At 42.1% G+C, this 19,317-nt stretch overlaps 1 protein-coding gene across 8 annotated transcripts in view; it reads left to right on the forward strand.

The window, feature by feature from the left end:
- RASGRF2 (Ras protein specific guanine nucleotide releasing factor 2) overlaps positions 1 to 19,317 on the forward strand; it is a 229,323-nt gene that overhangs the window by 122,294 nt on the left and 87,712 nt on the right. For 6 of the 8 annotated variants that reach the window (XR_009502340.1, XM_059916673.1, XM_059916679.1 and 3 more), the window contains 3 exons: positions 31 to 419; positions 8,565 to 8,693; positions 11,252 to 11,341. Coding sequence is in view for 7 of the 8 variants with exons in the window: in XM_059916673.1 (XP_059772656.1) it covers positions 31 to 419; positions 8,565 to 8,693; positions 11,252 to 11,341 (608 nt within the window). In the remaining variant the exon portion in view is untranslated. The remainder of the gene's footprint in view (positions 1 to 30; positions 420 to 8,564; positions 8,694 to 11,251; positions 11,342 to 19,317) is intronic. The other 2 variants (XM_059916674.1, XM_059916675.1) reach the window with 2 other exon arrangements.

Below are 19,317 nucleotides of genomic sequence, written 5' to 3' on the forward strand. Positions count from 1 at the left end.
TCTGTTAATAGCGTTTGCTCTTATTTTTAGGTCGTTGGAATTGTTTTTCGCTACCAGCCAGAATAGCAGAGGTGAACACTTGGTGGATGGCAAATCCCCGCGCCTGTGTCGCAAATTCTCTTCCCCGCCACCACTGGCTGTGTCCAGAACGTCCTCCCCCGTGAGGGCCAGAAAGTTGTCCTTGACTTCTCCCTTGAACTCAAGGATAGGAGTGTTGGACCTGACCGCCTCCTCGGCGTCCAGCAGCCCCACCACCACTCACAGCCCTGCTGCATCCCCACCACCACACACTGGTAAAGTACCGCTGGATCTTAGCCGAGGCCTTTCTTCTCCAGAACAAAGCCCAGGATCTGTAGAAGAGCATGTAGATAACCCCCGCGTGGATCTGTGTAACAAGCTAAAACGAAGTATTCAAAGAGGTATTATCCAGCTGCCATACCCTGCATTTGCTGGCCCCCTGTTTCCCCACCATTCCTTCTGGAGCCCTAGTTTCCTTTCTTTACAACTTTCCTACTTCTGCATAGAAAGTAGAATGAATACAATGGCTAGTTAGAAGGGAAAATTCCTGTAGTTCCCTCTAGCCTTTGTGGAAGGAGAGCAAGGTTAGCCGCCTTCTATGATAAAAGGCTAATTGCAGTCAGTTGTCTATGGAAGAATGGTGTCATCTAAAGGGTTATCACTGGAAGGTTCTTGGTGGAATTAAGGCTGGTTGGCTAAAGAGCATAGCATGATATTTGGCATAGAGATAGGTTGCGGGCACCCTCGTCCATGACCTTGAGCCTCAGAGCCTTCCCCTCCTCCAGTGTCTACCTTAAGCACCTGTACTGCTTCCATCCTTTCCCTGCTAATGTGACGACCTAGCCTGGAAGCTAGGTCATTAAGATGACTTCTTCAGTTTAGTTTCCAAGGCAATGCTCCCTATTACAACAGAGATATAGGGAGAAAAGTTAAGTCTGAGACAGTGTTCATTATCCATGACACAGCCAAAGTGGTTTTTAAAAATGTGAATTAGATCATCTGGTTTCCTGACTAGATTCTCTAATCACTTCCTATCACACTTAGAATAAAGCACATTTGTCTTCCCAAGGCCTTCAGATCCTATGAGACTTGGATGCTGTCTCTCTCTTTAACCCCTCCTCCTGCCACGCTCCCTCATCTGCTAGGCTACAGTCACATTGATTTCCTTTTTTGTGTCTCAGGAAACACCTGGGTCATTTCTGCCTCAGGGCCTTTGCACTTGTTTATCCCTCTGCCTGGACAGTCTTCCCATATAAGCTCATGAGATCAGCAACCTTGTCTGTCTTGTTCACCTCTGTACTGTCAGTGCCTTGGCCAGTGCCTGGCAGGTAGTAAATTTTTGTTAAATGAATAAATCAAGCAGAACACTCAGAGGACTAATCAAGGATTCCTGTGGCACATCTCCCTACCCTCCTCAGCTTGGTACAACATAGGGGTTGGAGGAGGTGATCCTTGTTCTTTTATAATCCAGTGTTTCTGTGATGAAAATAAAAAAGATTTCACGGCCAAGTTAGCAAACAGCTTTTTTTTTTACTATATAGTAACTGATTTCTTTACTGATAACATAATAAAAAATTGGGCAATAAGTCAGACAAAGTATCCAGATTTTAAGGAGGATCACCCAGATGGAAGCATAGACCCCTGCTTTTCTACCTGCTTCAAGAGTCTATGCAGTTTCTAGCTCACATCACTTAAATAAGCTTTCTGAGTGAAGTACTTAATGGAATTTTAACTGGAGTGGTTGTCATCGTCAAAAGGAGCACCCTTTTAAACAAGAAATTCTTGAAATTGACACATTAGCAACTAAGGAGGATGAAAGGGGGAAAGATAATTAAAAAGTCATTAGAACAACAAGCTTTAGTAGAATCAGGATGGATTTTTCTTGGGAATAATGAGGTGATGCACAAGGTGACAGGTGCATCTGGGGTTTGATCCAGGCCAGTGCTTGGGAATCTCCATGGTGGGAATGACTTTGGGAGGCTTATCTCAAACCTCTCCTCTGGGCCAGAGCGCCCTGGGAAGCACAGGAACTTTCCAGAATATGGAAAGTTCTTTCCCCCTCCTTTACTGGATTGTATTAAATAGGAGAGGGGAAATCTGGAGGTAAGTCTGGTTTCTCATGTTATTTTGAGTTAAGAGAGCTTTAGGAATAAGCATTTTAGTGCCAGACATTTGTGACTCTGAGGCTTTGGTTTGATTGCCCCTGAGGCTGGGATGAGAACACGGTAAGGTCTGTTCAGGAGTCATTGTGTGACCACCTTCTCTGTGCAGGTTGCTGTGCTACAGGGTCCATAATGGTAAATAAGATGGTTCCCAGGCCTCTTATATATAGTTCCCTGGAGAAGGTGGACAAAACATAAGTATAAGGGCAGATGGTACAAGAGGTATAGATGGAGTGCTCCAGAAGGTGAAAAGCGGGGAAGATAATGTTTGAGCAGAATCAGGAAGTGTCATTGACATGAGCCAAGAAGAATGGATAAATGGGTTGTGTTGTGGGGAAAAAATGGGGCACCAGAGGACGGTCATGTCCCAGGTCTCGAGTGAGTCCCTGGGACAGGCCACCAAGTGAGGGTCCTTGCCTACACGCAGAAAAGAATTCAAGAGTGAGCCATAGTAAAGTGAAGGCAGGCTTATTTAGAGAGATACACACTTCATAGACAGAAGGCTAGAGAGGTGGCCCCTGGTGTTGGGGCCGTTAGTTTTTATGGGCTGGATAATTTCATAGGCTAATGAGTGGGAGGATTATTCCAGCTACTTTGGGGAAGGAGCAGAGATTTCCAGGAATTGGGCCACCGCCCACTTTTTGGCCTTTTATGGTCAGCCTCGGAACTGTCATGGCACTGGTGGGTGTGTCATTTAGTATGTTAATGCATTACAATGAGTGTATAATGAGGCTCAAGGTCTCCTGGGAGTCGAATCTTCCACCATCTTGGGCTTAGTAGGTTCTGTTTTTTGTGGTATCCTGTTCTTCTTCATGGTTGTGTCATTCTTTTAAGGGTTGTGCTCTGCCCTTTTCCTTCCTGTCTCAGTTGGACAGAGGAAACAGGCAAACTTATGGGCAAAGAGAACCTATGAGCGAAGGGCTGATGGTAACCCCCAGTGGTGAAACCCATTTCTGAGAGCAGGAGTGACCAATGCTTCTGAAGGGGCAGCGTTTGTCCAGTTTTGACGCCATGTGCAGCTCTGTAGAGGAAACCCTGCTACTAGTCTTCCTGGGGCTTTCTAGCATCTAGTAAACTTTTTTAAACGCTCCTGAAGAATCCTCCTCTTCCTCCTCCTTCTTTTTGGCCATCTTAGCCATTAAGTGTACAGTTCAGTGGTGTTAAGTATATTCACATTGTTGTGCAATACATACTTAGAACTCTTTCATCTTGCAAAACTGAAACTCTATACCCATTGAACAACTCCGCATTTCTCCCTGCCCCTAGCCCTTGGCAACCACCATCTTCTTTCTGTTTCTATGAGTTTGACTACTTTTTAAAAAAATTTTATTTATTTATTTTTGGCTGCGTTGGGTCTTCGTTGCTGCGTGTGGGCTTTCTCTAGTTGTGGTGAGCAGGGGCTACTCTTCGTTGCGGTGTGTGGGCTTCTCATTGTGATGGCTTGTCTTGTTGCTGAGCACGGGCCCTAAGCGCGCAGACTTCAGTAGTTGTGGCACTCAAACTTCAGTAGTTGCGGCATGCGGTCTCAGTAGTTGTGGCTCGCGGGCTCTAGAGCGTGGGCTCTAGAGCGCAGTCTCATTCGTTGTGGCACACGGGCTTAGTTGCTCCGCGGCATGTGGGATCTTCCCGGACCAGGGTTCGAACCCACGTCCCCTGCATTGGCAGGCGGATTCTTAACCACTGCACCACCAGGCAAGTCCCAAGTTTGACTATTTTGTATGCCTCATGTAAGTGAAATCACACAGTATTTGCCTTTTTGTGACTGGCTTATTTCACGTATCATAACGTCCTCAAGGTTCATCCATGCTGTAACATGTGCCAGGATTTTCTTCTTTCTTAAGGCTGAGCAATATTCCATTGTATATATACTCCATATTTTCTTTATCCATTCCTCTACTGATGGACATTTGGGTTGCTTTCATCTCTTGGCTACTCTGAATAATACTGCAGTGTACATGTGTATGCAGTTATCTCTTCAAGATCTTGCTTTCAATTCTTTTGCATATATACCCAAAAGTGAGATTGCTAGATCATATGGTAATTCTATTTTTAATTTTTTGAGGAAAGTTTTGTTTTTGATAGTGCTTACACCATTTACATTCCCATCAACAGTGTACAGGGTTCCAGTTTCTCTGCATCCTCGCCAACACTTAATATTTTCTTTCTTTTGATAGTGGCCTCCTAACAGGAGTATGGTGAGAATCTTTCTCCTTTTTTGAAATTTCCCAGAGATTGCGTTTTAATTTGGCTAATGCTTAGTAGTATAGGTATTAACTTTTTTTCTTGAATAGAGGAGCAAACGAAAAATCTATTCCTTTCTGCATTATAGACTAAGTACGTGTCGTAGTTCTAAAGGTCCTCAGTCAAGCTTCCCATTACCCATCTTAATTAATTCTTACACTTTATAACTTACACATGGATTGTTCCACAGTGGTCACCAAGTTCCCTAGTTCTGGTCTTTGAAGTCCAAGCCCAAAGTGCATAGCGATGGTCCAATGCCATATCGTAACATCTGTTTGGCCTGCTGTCTCAGATAGAGGTGTGATCACTGGTAGGAATCAGTAGTTTTTCCCCAGGAATGATAAGCTGGAAAAAGGTTAGACTTGGGGAGACCAAGATAAATGAAAAAGAACCAGATCAAGCTCCCAGGAAAGGACACTGACAAAGGCTGCAAAGACTTGTCAGTGTAGGTGTTGGGCAGAGGTGGGATCAGGGATCGTTGTGGGCACAGCTAGCATCAGCTAGAGAGCTTGTTACGTAGCAGCTTGGATCATTTCTGACCAGGGCCCAGCAGATGGAGAGGGTCCATGAATAATGGTGTGGCAGAAATAGTAGGTTCTTTCTCACATTAGAGAAATAGACAAAGTTGAGAACTTAATGCCTCTCTGTTTCTCCGCTGGATTTTCCCTAGACAGATGATTTGCAGTTAGAATTTCAAGGGTCAGTTTATCCACATGGTTCTCGGGGTAGAAATATGATTTTGCAGTTCCCGGGTCAAGGTTAAATACAGAGCTCCTCTCACTGTGGGGGAGTGGGGACATTCCAGGGTTGTGTCCATGTGTGGCCCATGGCACTTGTTGAAGCCCATTAGAGCCAACTTCATCTCCAGAGATGCCCGCTCCTCTGCCCCGTGTGTCTTAGTCACATCTACCCACTAATACGTCCCCCTTTATCTCTCATTTTTACCATGATTTCCGCCCCCCTCCAGCAATCCTTCTATTAAACACTTTGGTTTGGGCCACCTCTTCGCATCTTGATTTTTTTTCTCTTTCTGTAGCTGTCTTCTGATTATTTTTAATGTATTTACTTCCCATCTTGTTCTTGAAAGTATTTAAGATGGTAGTTCAAAGAGGCACATGGTACACTGGATTAAAACTAAAATAGATAAGGAAATCAGGCAATGGGGGAAAATCGTATGAAGCCGTGGATATGGTTAGTGAACAGATGAGTACTGTGTGGTCCTCTGCAGTTCCTAAAGTCACTCTGATTTTGGTTCTGAATGTAATCAGTTACGTGATTCATATTGAAAGCTAAGAATAGTTTGGTGTGCAGGCACATCTTTTCTTGCTCCTGAGACTTGAGAATAATTTATCCTGTGGATCCTCATAAAGGAGACACTGAATAGAAAGCTTAGAATTATACTGGGGTCTAGGGAGCTCTTTGGCGTTTTTCTGAAAAGGTGAAACAAAGGAATTATAGATCTAGTTTTTCCTTTTATTTTGCATTGGTATATAGGCAATACTGATCATGAATAGTTCTAGAAAAGTCATGGATGAAACACTTTACTTCAGTGTCAGCCTGACAAGTTGTGTGTGTGTGTGTGTGTGCGCGCGCGCGCGTGCACATGCACATAATGTCTACAGAAGCCAAGAGTGCTGCCGTATTAACTCTGCTATCTAGTCTTGAAAATTCCAGTTGGCAAAGTAAAGGGAGACAATGATCTGTCTTTAATTTGAAAGATGTTTGCGTGTGCTTTGCATAATGGTAACACTTAAGAGAGCTGGCAGACTTGAATAAGAAACCCTGTGCCAAGAGTTTGTACAGTTTCTGCTTTTCACCTCAGGATGCAACTCCACAAACCTCATTGCACAAGATCAGCTTCACCATTAGCTCCATACTGAGGTCATGGGTCTCTCTTACTGCTGTCCAGCTAGACAGTTTCAGGGTACCCTCTTTGAAAAATGCTAGTAACCTTTGTCCAGTGTTATTGTCATTGCAGTTATAATGCCAGCCTTGCAATATTTCCTGGCAAGAGAACTTCAAATGACATGAAGGGAAAGGAGAGAAATAGGAAATATCCCTCAAAATGAGTGAGACTGTGAACTTCGGAGGGAAAAATAATGCAATTGGTTTCACCCCCACCCGGTCCCCAGATCTGTTCCAGGCTCACCCAACATTTATAAGTGCCCCTCTTTCTTCCTACCACGAAGTCCCCACCTTCTGCTATCCTGGGTCCTTCTAAAAAGCACAAATATCAGCCCAGCTCACATCCAGATTCCACCCAATGGTGAGATCTCAACAAAAAACATAACCGACAGCAGGCAAGAAAGGAGAGCCATGGGGCAGCTCACTCACTGTGTTTGGGTCTCTTACCCCATCAACATTCTCTTGGGCCATGGCTGTGCAAGCAGTCTAAGCATCGCTGCACGACCCACATCACTAGTGTCTGTTTCTATATTCTTAGTTTGAAAATTGCCTGCCTGTGGGCTGAAAGTGCTCCCAATTTTAGCATTTGTTTTGAGCCCACATCTGCCCACTCGTTCTGCAGGCAAAGCTGCTTTGCATGGAACTTGACTGAAAGTGAACCTGCCAGAAGGAAACGCTTCTTCCCCCCCCCCCCCCCCCCAATGCTGGCATGGTTTCTCCTCTCTGTAGGTGCTCGTTTGCTTACAGTGTTATTCTGTGCTTTCCTGTTCTTTCAGTGGACTTTCGGGGCCTGTCCAGCTCTCTCGCTGGGAAGTTTTTTGGGTTCGGTGTAATTGCTGACTAAATGATTTGCTCATTTGCCTAAGAGGAATGAATGGTTGAATCAGACCAAGGACATACATTTGATATTCTGCTTGTTCTTGCAAAGCAGATGCCTTCTATTACTGCATTTTGAGGGAGTTATTTAGAAAATAATAAAACTAACAGCTAAGCACTGATTTTTATGTCTCCATCCTGCATCATTGCCAGCTTGACTGTAATTATGTCATTCGAGGAAAGATTCTAACCATTTCCCTTCCCTGGCCCCTTTGTTTTTCAAAAGAGCTGACTTGGGGCCATACTTCTAAGGGACTAAATCACATGCAAGTGTAAAAATGGCTTTATGTGAAGTCATTAGCGATTTTGTCAAGTTTGTTGAGTGAAATCTTGAATGGAATGGTAAAGGGAGTTGAGTTGAGAGTAGTTCTGCTGACAGGGGTAAATGGAAAACTAGTGGAGGTGACACAGCTTTTATCGGTTGATGAAAAGCCCAAGGAAAAAGAAATGGAAGAGTTGTTGGAAATATATGAAATTTTTGTAGTGCTTTTCCTGAAAAGAACACACACAAAGTTGTAATTTTACCTCGTTAATAAGCTAGTGCGAGGAGTGTGGTAATAGCTTAAATGTGACTCTGGATTGTTTCTTTTACTCATGGGATGTTAGCTGCAGTGAAGAGGCGCAAATTATCTTAAAAATCTCTCAACTGTTCATTGTAAAAATTTCCACTTGCTTCCTGCTGATCTGTAGCTCTAGGACAGGGCTACCCAATAGAACTTTCTGGGAGGATGGAAATGCTGTTCAGTACTGTAGCCACTAACCACACATGGCTACTGAGCACTTGAAGTGTGGCCAGTGCAAGTGAGGAAGTGAAATATTCACTTAAATTTAGTTTTCATTTCAATTTACATAGCCACTTTTGGCTCGTGTTACCATTTTGGACGGTAGAGCTGTAGATCCTTAGGCAGGGGGGCTCCTTATGGTAAAGATTCAAACTTTAATTGTCTTAAGGGAGCAACCCAGGCAAAGTACTAATGAAGTCCCAATTTTCATTTACCATCTGGAAAAAGTCCCTCTTTTCCCACTCCAAGAAGGCAGAAACATTCTGGAGGGCGGGAAAGCCACTGCATATCCTCTTCTTTTTATCAGTAACATCTGTTGTGTTGAACAAAAGGGGCTTGGGAGGGTCAACCAGGCTCAGCTGGGTCAGCAAGACCGGTGTGGAGATGAGCCACAGTTAGACTTTGTGTCGTTAACATTCCGCCAGGAAGAGTGACTCGATTTCATGATAAAGTCCTTTACAAATATAGACTAACATGAAATGCTTATTATCCATAATGAACTTTTGTGTTTCCATGCATGATACTGACAAGAAGCTCTTGAATTCATGGCCTGGTTGTTAAAATTCATGATGTTTTAAAGCAGCAGTGCTGGAGTCTGCGCCGGTGGACCGAGCAGGAGTGGAAAGCTCCCCCGCGGCAGATGCCACCGAACTTTCACCTTGCAGGTCACCCTCAACTCCTCGGCATCTCCGCTACCGCCAGCCCGGAGGTGAGTGCTCGGAAAGGGACTCAGAAACACACAAGCGAGGGATGATTCTAGCTCCTGAATCTTTTGTTTGCCTTACTGTTTCACTCCCCGAATATTTTTAGTCTCGGTTATGAAACGTAATGGGAAGCAAATGTTACTGTAGGACCAAGTAGTGGAAAATAAATGATTAGAGCGTATGTCATTAGTATAACCAATATTTATTTGGCCCCATCATTGCGTGGCACTTTGTGTGGAGTAACCTGAATTGAATAGCCTGTTCTTAGTTGCTAGTTGATTGAATTTCAGTGCTGGTTTTACCAAAATGTTCCCAGACTCTGAACCTGATACCTTACCATGAATCCCAGGATAGTCTGTATTCAATAGGTTCATCTGGGACACAAAATTGTCGGGGTGGGGGGGGGGGACCTTATTAAGAACACTGTTTCAACTAAAATAAATTCCAGTTGCATGGGACTCCAACCTTCATTATTGCTAGTGGCAGGATCTGGTATGTTTTCTATAGTTATGAAAATTATAAAACATTATCCCATAATTTGTTTTAGAATATACCAAATGTTTTCTAATTGGAGGGAAGACTGTCAGAGCAAAAGACAGAAATCTTTTATCTCCTCCTTGCTCAAATAAATGTATCCAAATTACAGTTGTTTTAGAAATGTTTTCTTCTTTTCTCCTCAAGCCAATTATTTCAAGTTGGAAGGGAAAATTATTCAATTATGAAACCAGATTCACCCTAAGTAACCCATGTAAAACGTAGACGTTTTCTGACTCTCATACTCCTGCTTTAAGTAAGGCAGTTTAGCAAAAGATAGAGTGCGTGGCTCCAAATGGTCATTTCATTTGCAGCCTTAGCCTCGTGGTGGAAGCTCTTTTCATTGCCATCACCTCCAAGAGAAGCTAGTCTGGGTCAGGCTGTTGTCAGCAGATTTGCCTTGATAGATATTAGCCCTTTGGGGCTCCTGGTCAGTCATGGGTCACCCTGACATTTGGGTAGTTCTGAAAAACCAAGGTAACAAGCTAGATTGCCTGGCTTGTTATAGGACTACTATGGAATTAGCCAAATCTCTTTACTCTTCTTAGAGCCTTGGTCAGTCCAAGCCTTGGCAACTTCTTTGACCATTGCCACGTGCACAGACTCCCTTGAGTTCATTAAACCTGTAAGAGTTTGGGGCCAAAGCCTATGAAAGCAAAACTTTACCAAGCCAAGAGTTAAATGCTGTCCACTTGCTTACTATTATTAGAGCTCTGTTTTAGTATAGTCTCTTTCGTATGTTTATATTCGTTTAAAGTTTTTTTAAATTTATATAAACATCGTTTGGAAATCCTCATCCTGTTTGTGGATTAACTAAGTTCTTTGTTTCTTCCCTGATCTGACTAAATCCCAGTGATACAGGAAGAAAACCAAAATCTGTGATAATATGGTGGGTCCAAATGGGGACAGTATCACACATTTTCTCACTGTGTAGCTGAATTTTGCCTGTTCATCTGTCTACTTGCCACCTTGTTTCACAAATGTTTTCAGGCTACTGCTGAAGGAGAGGGTACAGCTGTTCTGTGCTTTCATGCTTGGGCACATTAAGCAGCTCTTTGCTTCCCCTCTTATTTATTTTAAGCATGACTATATAACTTTAGGGGCAAACTAATCAAAAATCACAGAATCACAGCGAACTATCTTCACTAGAAGCCTGAGTGAGAAAAACAGTGAGGTTGTCAGCAATATTATCAAATGTTGTGTGTAAGTATCTGAGTGAGAGGGGCTACAAAAAGGTGCTGAGTGCATCCTTCGATTTAAGAACCCATCTCTGCTTCTAAAGGTATTTTGAGAAGAAAATTCCGTCAGTAAAATGTAGACTATTTTTTAAAAATATTTTTTATATTGAGAGAAAATTCACATACCATAAGATTCACCCTTTTAAAATATACAGTTCAGTGGTTTTTATATATTCACAAGGCTGGGCAGCCATAACTACGTCTCATTCCAGAACATTTTCATCACCTCCCCCACCAAGGGACCATGTACTCATTAGTAGTCACTGCCCATTCCCATCTCCCTCCCAGCCCCTGGAAACCACTAATTTACTCTCTGTCTCTATGGATTTACCTAATCTGGACATTTAATGTAAATGGGATCATACAATATGTGACTCTTTATGACTGACTTTCACTTAGCATGATGTTTTCAAGGTACATTCATGTTGTAGTATGTATTAGTACTTCATTCCTTTTTGTGGCTAAATGATATTCCCTTGTATGAGAATTTTTGATTTGGTTTATCATTTCACCAGTTGGTGGACATTTGGTGGTTTTTACTTTTTTGGCTGTTATGAATAATGCTGCTATGGATGTTCACGTATAAGTTTTTGTGCAGACGTATGCTTTCATTTCTCTTGGGGCTACACCTAGAATGGACTTGCGAACATAGAATCTTGTTATTTGCCTATTAATAAGGACAACGCAGGGTATTTGCACTCATCCAGTGCTGGAATGAAAATGAGAATTTTTGTTACGTAATATTATCCAACTGCCTCACCATGCCATTTCCATTCTTTTGAAATAACCAGGACAGACCGCCGACAACTCCCACTGCTCTGTTTCGCCTGCTTCTGCTTTTGCAATTGCCACAGCTGCAGCAGGACATGGGAGCCCACCCGGTGAGTAGGGGCCAGCAGCTGAGTGCAGACACATGGCAATTTATGGTAAATCAGTGGTCCTTGCCTGCCAGCGTCTTGAGGATACACTGGGCAGCTTCTTAAGAATGCGGATTCCCAGCTCCCTAAGTCAGTGCGTCTTGGTGTGATACCGTCTTTTAAATAAGCACCTTGAGGTGAGTCTCACACAAGTGGCCTGTGGGTAACACTTTTGAGAACTTCTGTATCAGAGAAGGATGTGTTATTTCTTTCATGTTGTTTTATGGAGTTCTTTAGCCTTTTTAGCCAAATTGTCGAGAACACGTGGTTCCCTTTTAATTGAGTCCAGTGCTGAAAGCATATGCAAGGTGGGAGGGAAGGTTTGTGGAGGGGGTGGGGAGGAGGGAGGGATCTGTTGCTTCAGAGGACTCAAAATTCATTTCCAGTAGCTCCATGATGCTTTCTGAGTTGCTGTCAGTTAATCTTCAGGGTAAAGAAGTACTTAAAATAAAAGCACGGTATTTTAAATAGATGAAAAATGTTATCCATGATCTCTGTCCTCTTCTCTCGTGTGCAAGGAGAACGTTATGTTAAAATAAATCCGTATGTGGTTTAAACAGCCTAGTTGCTGTGAGTATCTTCACCTAAACTAATTCTCTGTGTTCCGGGAGTGTATTTTTGGTGTATTTTGTTAATTAGCCATTGCTCACCTACCACAAAGAAGTCCATTTCCAAAGCCTATGAACTTATATTCAACAATAGTAACTGGTAGATACTGTCTGTGTGAAATCTTTCTAAATTGAAGTAAGAACAAAGAGATATACTATAAGGAACATGAATTACCATAGTAATTCATAGTTTATATATATATATATATATATATATATATATATATATATATATATATATATCCCATCTGAATGGAAAATCTTTGCACTTTGACTACATTCCACGTCTTAAATATTTTACCACACACACTTCACTGGATGTGGTCAGGCAAATTGGGGATGTTCTTTGCCCCAAATATTCCCAGAACCTTCCCCTCAATTCCCGTGAGTATAACACAGTACAGCCTGTAATGGTAGTAGTATTGATGTCTTCTCAATCCAGTTGGCTTCTGTTGTTGACTACATGTTATAATAATGAACATTTCTTTGATGAGATAACAAAGGAGTCTTCCCTACACTTCCGGCAGAGTTGGTTATCAACTGTGATTTGCTAAGACCTTCTTCTGTCTTTTGTTCTCACAAGCTGGTCTGTCTTTGGAAAAAGTGAAATACAGAGCTTCCTCACAGGTCTCTTAATTTAAATACGGTTTGTAAGGGAAAGTAGTTTTTAGGTCAGTTCAGGATGAGACCATTTCCCCATTTGCTGGAGGCTGGGTCGGGAAAGGTACCTTTTTTCCGCCTGAGATTGAAGCAGAGTTCTCACGGAGAATGGCTTTCAGGCTTGGGCTTGTCCATGCCTGATGGGCCAGAGGATAAAGTAACCGCAGTAGCCAAGTCTTCCTCACTATCTGAACACTGCTGCCGCTCTGCGGCCTGTTCCTGCTTCTCCCCTGCAGCCGAAAGAGCCTTAGCAAGAAGGCTGTCCCCGGTGAGCCGGCTGAGTGGGGGCAGACTGCTGACTGACGACAGCCAGCACTGCCAGGTGCAGGGTGGCCGGGTCCACCTCTCTTATCACGCCGCTGCTGACGTTGCCTGCAATGGGGTCTGGAGCCACATGATTCAAGTTTAGACATAAATGACATAAAGGATGGCTTTGGCAGTATCTGTGGCCCTGCTGTCAAGGCAGCAAGTTGCACAGGGGTCAGTTTCGGTGGCTAATGGTGGTACGAAAGAGGGTCTGTTTTGGAGTAGGGATCAGTACGCCCCTGGGGCTCGGCTGTTCCGTGGATCTAGCCCCACAGGAGAGTCCACCTGCCTACGAGAACTTGGCAGAAGGGCTCGGGTTCATAGGCCGCCAGGGCAGGTGGACACGGCGCAGAAAGAGAGGAAGTGCTGGGAGGATGATCTGGACTTCCTGGCTGGTCAGGGAGAGGAGAGCCTGCTACTGCCCAGAGGAGCCCTAGACCCGGACAGACAGGTGTCCGAAGGAAGCTAGTGCTACCTAATGTTTAAGTCTCAAACCAGGCTTTGTATCCACTCTCTGAATCAGGGATTACTGACCCGAATGCACACGAGAACGTGGAGAGCCTGCAGAGGTGAGCAGGAGGGAAGGCGGTGTAGATAAGTGAACATCTCATGCTCGCATCCATTTTTCCAGGCTTGCCGTCTGCTTGTCTGGCCGCAATATGGGACCACCTGGTGGTGCCGCTCTGCTGTGTGTGGCTTATAGCCTGGAACGAGGTGCCGCCCGGCCAAGCCATGCGGTCTGCAGAGTGGGCTTTCATGTTTCAGGCTCCTCTTCGGGTTCCCTCTTGCTTTAATCCTCTCCCACCTCCCTGCCCTCAACCTCTGCCTCCATCAAAATACACAGGAATCTGGCAACTCTGGGTTAGAACTGTCAGTTAGTGATTATGCTTTCAAATATTCACTGCAGGCATTTGCATGTAAGCCATTTCTCTTTAATGATTGCTTAGAAGGTAACTTTACTGCATTAAAAGGAATTTAAATTTAGCAAAAGGATGGACAGAAAATTTTCTATGCAAAGAGGCCGGATAAGATGTGCATGCCGTAAAGGCAGAGAAAGTTGATTTATCTGTGGAAGGTGGCCTGGTATGTACTCAAGATTGCCAGTCCTACCCCTCAGGTCTGAGCCTGCCTGATTTCCACACACACTGGAAAAGACTGGAATTTCCCCTCTGGTTTCTTTAAGCACTTAGAGCCTGTCCTTTCCAAAGATGGGTGTCTCTTCCTTCCACGTCATGCTCCGTTTCCTTGTAGACTAACAGGAGTACCTCTGCTGGAGAGGAAGGAAAGCCTGATCTGTGGGCACGATTGTGACACAATTAATTCTTGTTAACTTCACATTATGAAGATTTCACAGTTTATTTAGTGCTTGCCTTCCGATTGGCAGCCAAGTTACATTAGGCCCACTGTGGATGGATCCGGGATTTGTGGGGTCTTACACTTACACAGTCTGCCTCAAGGAAAAGAATATAAAATTACAAACCTTTAGAGCACCTCCCAGGGCTTTGGAAGAGGCCCATACACATTGAGAGGCCCCGAGGCTTAAGCTTCATTGGCTTCCTGGTAAATCTGTTTATGAGTCCAGCCCTGATCATTCTTGGAATCAGAGCAGATTTAGGAAATTCTGATCACGGGGTGGCGGGTGGAGGTGGGAGTGGGACCAGTGATCATCAATTAGTCAAATAAGTGCTAACTCTATAAGTTTTAGCTCTATGCAAGATTGAGACAAAAAAAAATGAGTCTTATGAGCCGCCACACTGGTTGAAATGTACTTTCAAACATCTGCTCAAATTTAGGAGCTCTGCATTAAAGTAGAATTAAAATCTGTGCCTTTCAGATGGCTGCTGATACAGGGAATCTGCAGGTGCAGTTTGGATATAGTTATGATATGAATAGAAATGCAAATCCAATAAATACACATATCAGGGCATATCATGGTGCTTACTATATACCTAAAGCTCTGGGATTAATGATAGGGTTTATGAAATGATCTAAAATGAAATATGAAAGTGTGAGGTGGGTTATTTTTATAAGAGTAGAAATAATGGCAGTGGAGGTACTACCAGCAACTCTTGATTATCTGTGAAAAGATTATAGGTTTTACCATTCTATGCAAGTCAGAGTAAATTAACAAAGTAGAGGAATGACTGAATGCATTTATAGGAAAATTAATGGCACAGTTACAATTGCTTAGAGAAATAGTGAGTTCTTTATTGGTGGTGACTTCGTACTTGTAAAATAGATAATTCATAATCTGTTTTTTCCTCTGTCAAACCACTCAGGCTTGTGTAGCCAATAGTAGATCTGAGCTTGGTGTGAATTAGGCTTGGACTCACTTTTTAAAATACCAATAACTGGTCCCACCCCCAGAGATTATGACTTGATTGGTCTGGGTCCCTCTGGGGCATCAGGATTTTTAAAGTTCCCTGTGTGATACTTATGTGGAGCCAAGATGGAGAATCACTAAACTAGATGGAGAAGGTGTATTTGTTCCTTCTCTGGTTGTAGCATTCCTACAGCCAGTTTGAGACATATTTTTTATTGTTTTTTTTTTCCAAAACATATAAAAACCATTTTACAATAAAAATGTCTTAAGATAGCTAGTTGAAGTTTGGGAGACAGGATGTATCTCATTTACATTTTTTAATGAAAACATTGTTATCACTATTATTAATGAAAAACAAAGAGCTTTGGCAAACCAAATGTAAGTTAACAGTGATTCCAAGTCTTACTTTAAATTCTTTATTTATTTTTAAGTTTCATGTGTACAACATTGTATTTCAACTTCTGTATTCACTACTGTGTGCTCACCATGGAAAGTTTAATTTCCATCCATCACTATGCAGTTGACCCCCTTTACCCATTTTACCCTCCCCCATGTCCCTTTCACCTTGGTGACCATTACTCTTTTCTCTGTATCTATGTTCATTTTTGTTTGGTTTGGTTGTTTATTTTATTTTATTTTTTTTGGTTGTTTATCTTATTTTTTTATATTCCTCATATGAGTGTTTATTTTATTTTATTTTTGGTTGTTTATTTTATTTTATTTTTTTATATTCCTCATACGAGTGAAAACATACAGCATTTGTCTTTTTCCATCTGACTTACTCCGCTTAGCATAATACCCTCAAGGTCCATCCATATTGTTGCAAATGGCAAGATTTCATCTTTCTGTTATGGCTGAGTAGTATTGCATTGTGTATATAGACTACATCTTTATCCATTCATCCATTGATGAGCACTTAGGTTGTTTCCATATCTTGGCTATTGTAAATAATGCTACACTGAGTATAGGGGTGCATATGTCTTTTTGGATTAGTGTCTTCATTTTCTTTGGATAAATACTCAGAAATGGAATAGCTGGATTATATGGTAATTCTGTTCTTAATTTTTTGAGGAATCTCTATACTGTCTTCCATAGTGGCTGCACCAATTTACATTCCCACCACCAGTGTATGAGTGTTCCCTTTTCTCATCATCCTCACCAACACTTGTTGTTTCCTGTCTTTTTGAGAACAGCCATTCTAACTGGCATGAGGTGATACATCATTGTGGTTTTGATTGGCATTTCCCTAATAATTAGTGATATTGAACATCATTTTATGTGCCTACTGGCCATCTGTATGTCTTTGGAAAAATGTCTACTCAGATCCTCTGCCCTTTTTTTAATCAGGGTGTTTGTTTTGTTGTTGTTGAGTTGTATGAGTTCTTTATATATTTTGGATATTAAACCCCTATCGGATATATGATTTTCAAATATCTTCTCCCATTCAGTAGGTTGTCTTTTTGTTTTGCTGATGGTTTCCTTTGCTGTGCAGAAGTTTTTTAGTTTAATGTAGTCTCATTTGTTTATCTTTGCTTTTGTTTCCCTTGTCTCAGGAGACATATCCAGAAAGATACTGCTAAGACCAATGTTAAAAAGTGTACTGCGTATGTTTTTTTCTAGGAATTCTATGATTTTAGGTCTTACATTCAAGTCTTTAATCCATTTTGAGTTGATTTTTGTATATGGAGTAAAATAGTGGCCTAGTTTCATTCTTTTGCATATGACCGTCCAGTTTTCCCAATACCATTTATTGAAGAGACTATCCTTTCTCCCATTGTATGTTCTTTGCTCCTTTGTCATAAATTATAATTGTCCATCTATATGTGGGTTTATTCTGGGCTCTCAACTCTGTTTCATTAATCTGTGTCTTTTTTATGCCAATATCGTGCTGTTTTGATTACTATAGCTTTGTACAGTTATACCTCATTTTATTGCACTTTGCTTTATTGTGTTTCACAAATACTGTATTTTTCACAAATTGAAGGTTTTTGGCAACCGTGTGTCGAGCAAGTCTATCAGCACCATTTTTCCAACAGCATTTGCTCACTTCATGTCTCTGTCACATTTTGGAAACTCTGTCAATATTTGAAACTTTTTCATTATTATTATACTTGTTACGGTGACCTGCGTTCAGTAACCTTTGATGTTACTATTTAATTTGGGGGTGGTCCATGAACCACACCCATATAAAGATGGTGAATTTAATAGATAAATGCTGAGTGTGTTCTGACTGCTCTACCGACCTGCCAGTCCTGCCTCTCTCCCTCTTCTCGGGCCTCCCTGTTGCCCTGAGACACAACAATATTGAAATTAGGCCAATTAATAACCCTACTGTGGCCTCTAAGTGTTCAAGTGAAAGGAAGAGTTGCATGTCTCTCACTTTAAATCAAAAGCTAGAAATGATGAAGCTTATTAAGGAAGGCATGTCGAAAGAGTAGATGGGCTGAAAGCTAGGCCTCTTGCACCAAACAGTTAACCAAGTTGCGAATGCAAAGGAAAAGTTCTTGAAGGAAATTAAAAGTGCTACTCCAGTGAACACATGAACGATAAAAAAGCGAAACAGCCTTATTGCTCTTATGGAGAAAGTTTTAGTGGTCTGGATAGAAGATCAAACCAGCCACAACATTCCCTTAAACCAAAGCCTAATCTAGAGCAAGGCCCTAACACTCTTAAATCCTATGAAGGTGGAGAGAGATGAGGAAGCTGCAGAAGAAAAATCTGAAGTGAGCACAGGTTGGCTCATGAGCTTGAAAGAAAGAAGTTGTCTCCATAACATAAAAGTGCAAGGTGAAGCAGCAAGTGCTGATGTAGAAGTTGCAGCAAGTTATCCAGAAGATCTAGCCAGCTAAGATCATTAATGAAGGTGGATACACTAGACAACAGATTTTCAGTGCTGATGAAACAGCCTTCTATTAGAAGATGATGCCATCTAGGATTTTCATAGCTAGAGAGAAGTCAGTGCCTGGCTTCAAAACTTCAAAGGACAGGCTGACTCTCTTGTTAGGGGCCAGTGCAGCTGGTGACTTGAAGTGGAAGCCAATGCTCATTTACCATTCTGAAAATCCTAGGACCCTTAAGAATTATGCTAAATTATGCTAAATCTGCCTGTGCTCTATAAATGGAACAACGAAGCCTGGATGACAGCACATCTATTTACACCATGGTTTACTGAATATTTTAAGCCCACTGTTGAGACCTATTGCTTAGAAAAGAAGATTCCTTTCAAAATAGTGCTGCTCATTAACAGTGCACCTGGTCACTCAAGAGGTCTGGTGGAGATGTACGACGAGATTGTTATTTTCATGCCTGCGAAATACAACATCCATTCTGCAGCCCATAGAGCAAGGAGTAATTTTAACTTTCAAGTCCTGTTATGTAAGAATTATATTTCATAAGACTATAGTTGCCATAGATGGTGATTCCTCTGATGGATCTGAGAAGGGTAAGTTGAAAACTTTCTGGAAAGGATTCACCATTCTAGATGTCATTAAGAACATTTGTGATTTATGGAAAAAGCTCAAAATATCAACATTAACAGGAGTTTGGAAGAAGTTTATTCCAACCCCCATGGATGACTTTGAGGGGTTCAAGACTTCAGTGGAGGAAGTCATTGCAGATGTGGTGGAAATAGCGAGAGAACTAGAATTAGAAGTGGAGGCTGAAGATGTGACTGACTTACTGCGATCTCATGCTAAAACTTCAACAGGTGAGGAGCTGCTTCTTACGGATGAGCAAAGAAAGTGGTTTCTTGCGATGGGATCTACACCTTTTGAAGATGCCGTGAAGATTGTTGAAATGACAACAAACGATTTAGAATATTACAGAAATTTAGTTGATGAAGCAGCAGCAGGGTTTGAGAGGATTGACTCCAGTTTTGAAAGAAGTTTTCTGCTGTGGGTAAAATGCTCTCAAACAGCATTGTATGCTACAGAGAAATTGTTGGCGAAAGGAAGAGTCAATCGATGTGGCAAACTTCTTGGTTGTCGTATTTTTTTAAATGGCCACAGCCATCCCAGCCTTCAGCAGCCACCAGCCTGGTCCGT

Source organism: Balaenoptera ricei, chromosome 3 (assembly GCF_028023285.1).
Source record: "Balaenoptera ricei isolate mBalRic1 chromosome 3, mBalRic1.hap2, whole genome shotgun sequence".
Classification (NCBI taxonomy): domain Eukaryota; kingdom Metazoa; phylum Chordata; class Mammalia; order Artiodactyla; family Balaenopteridae; genus Balaenoptera; species Balaenoptera ricei.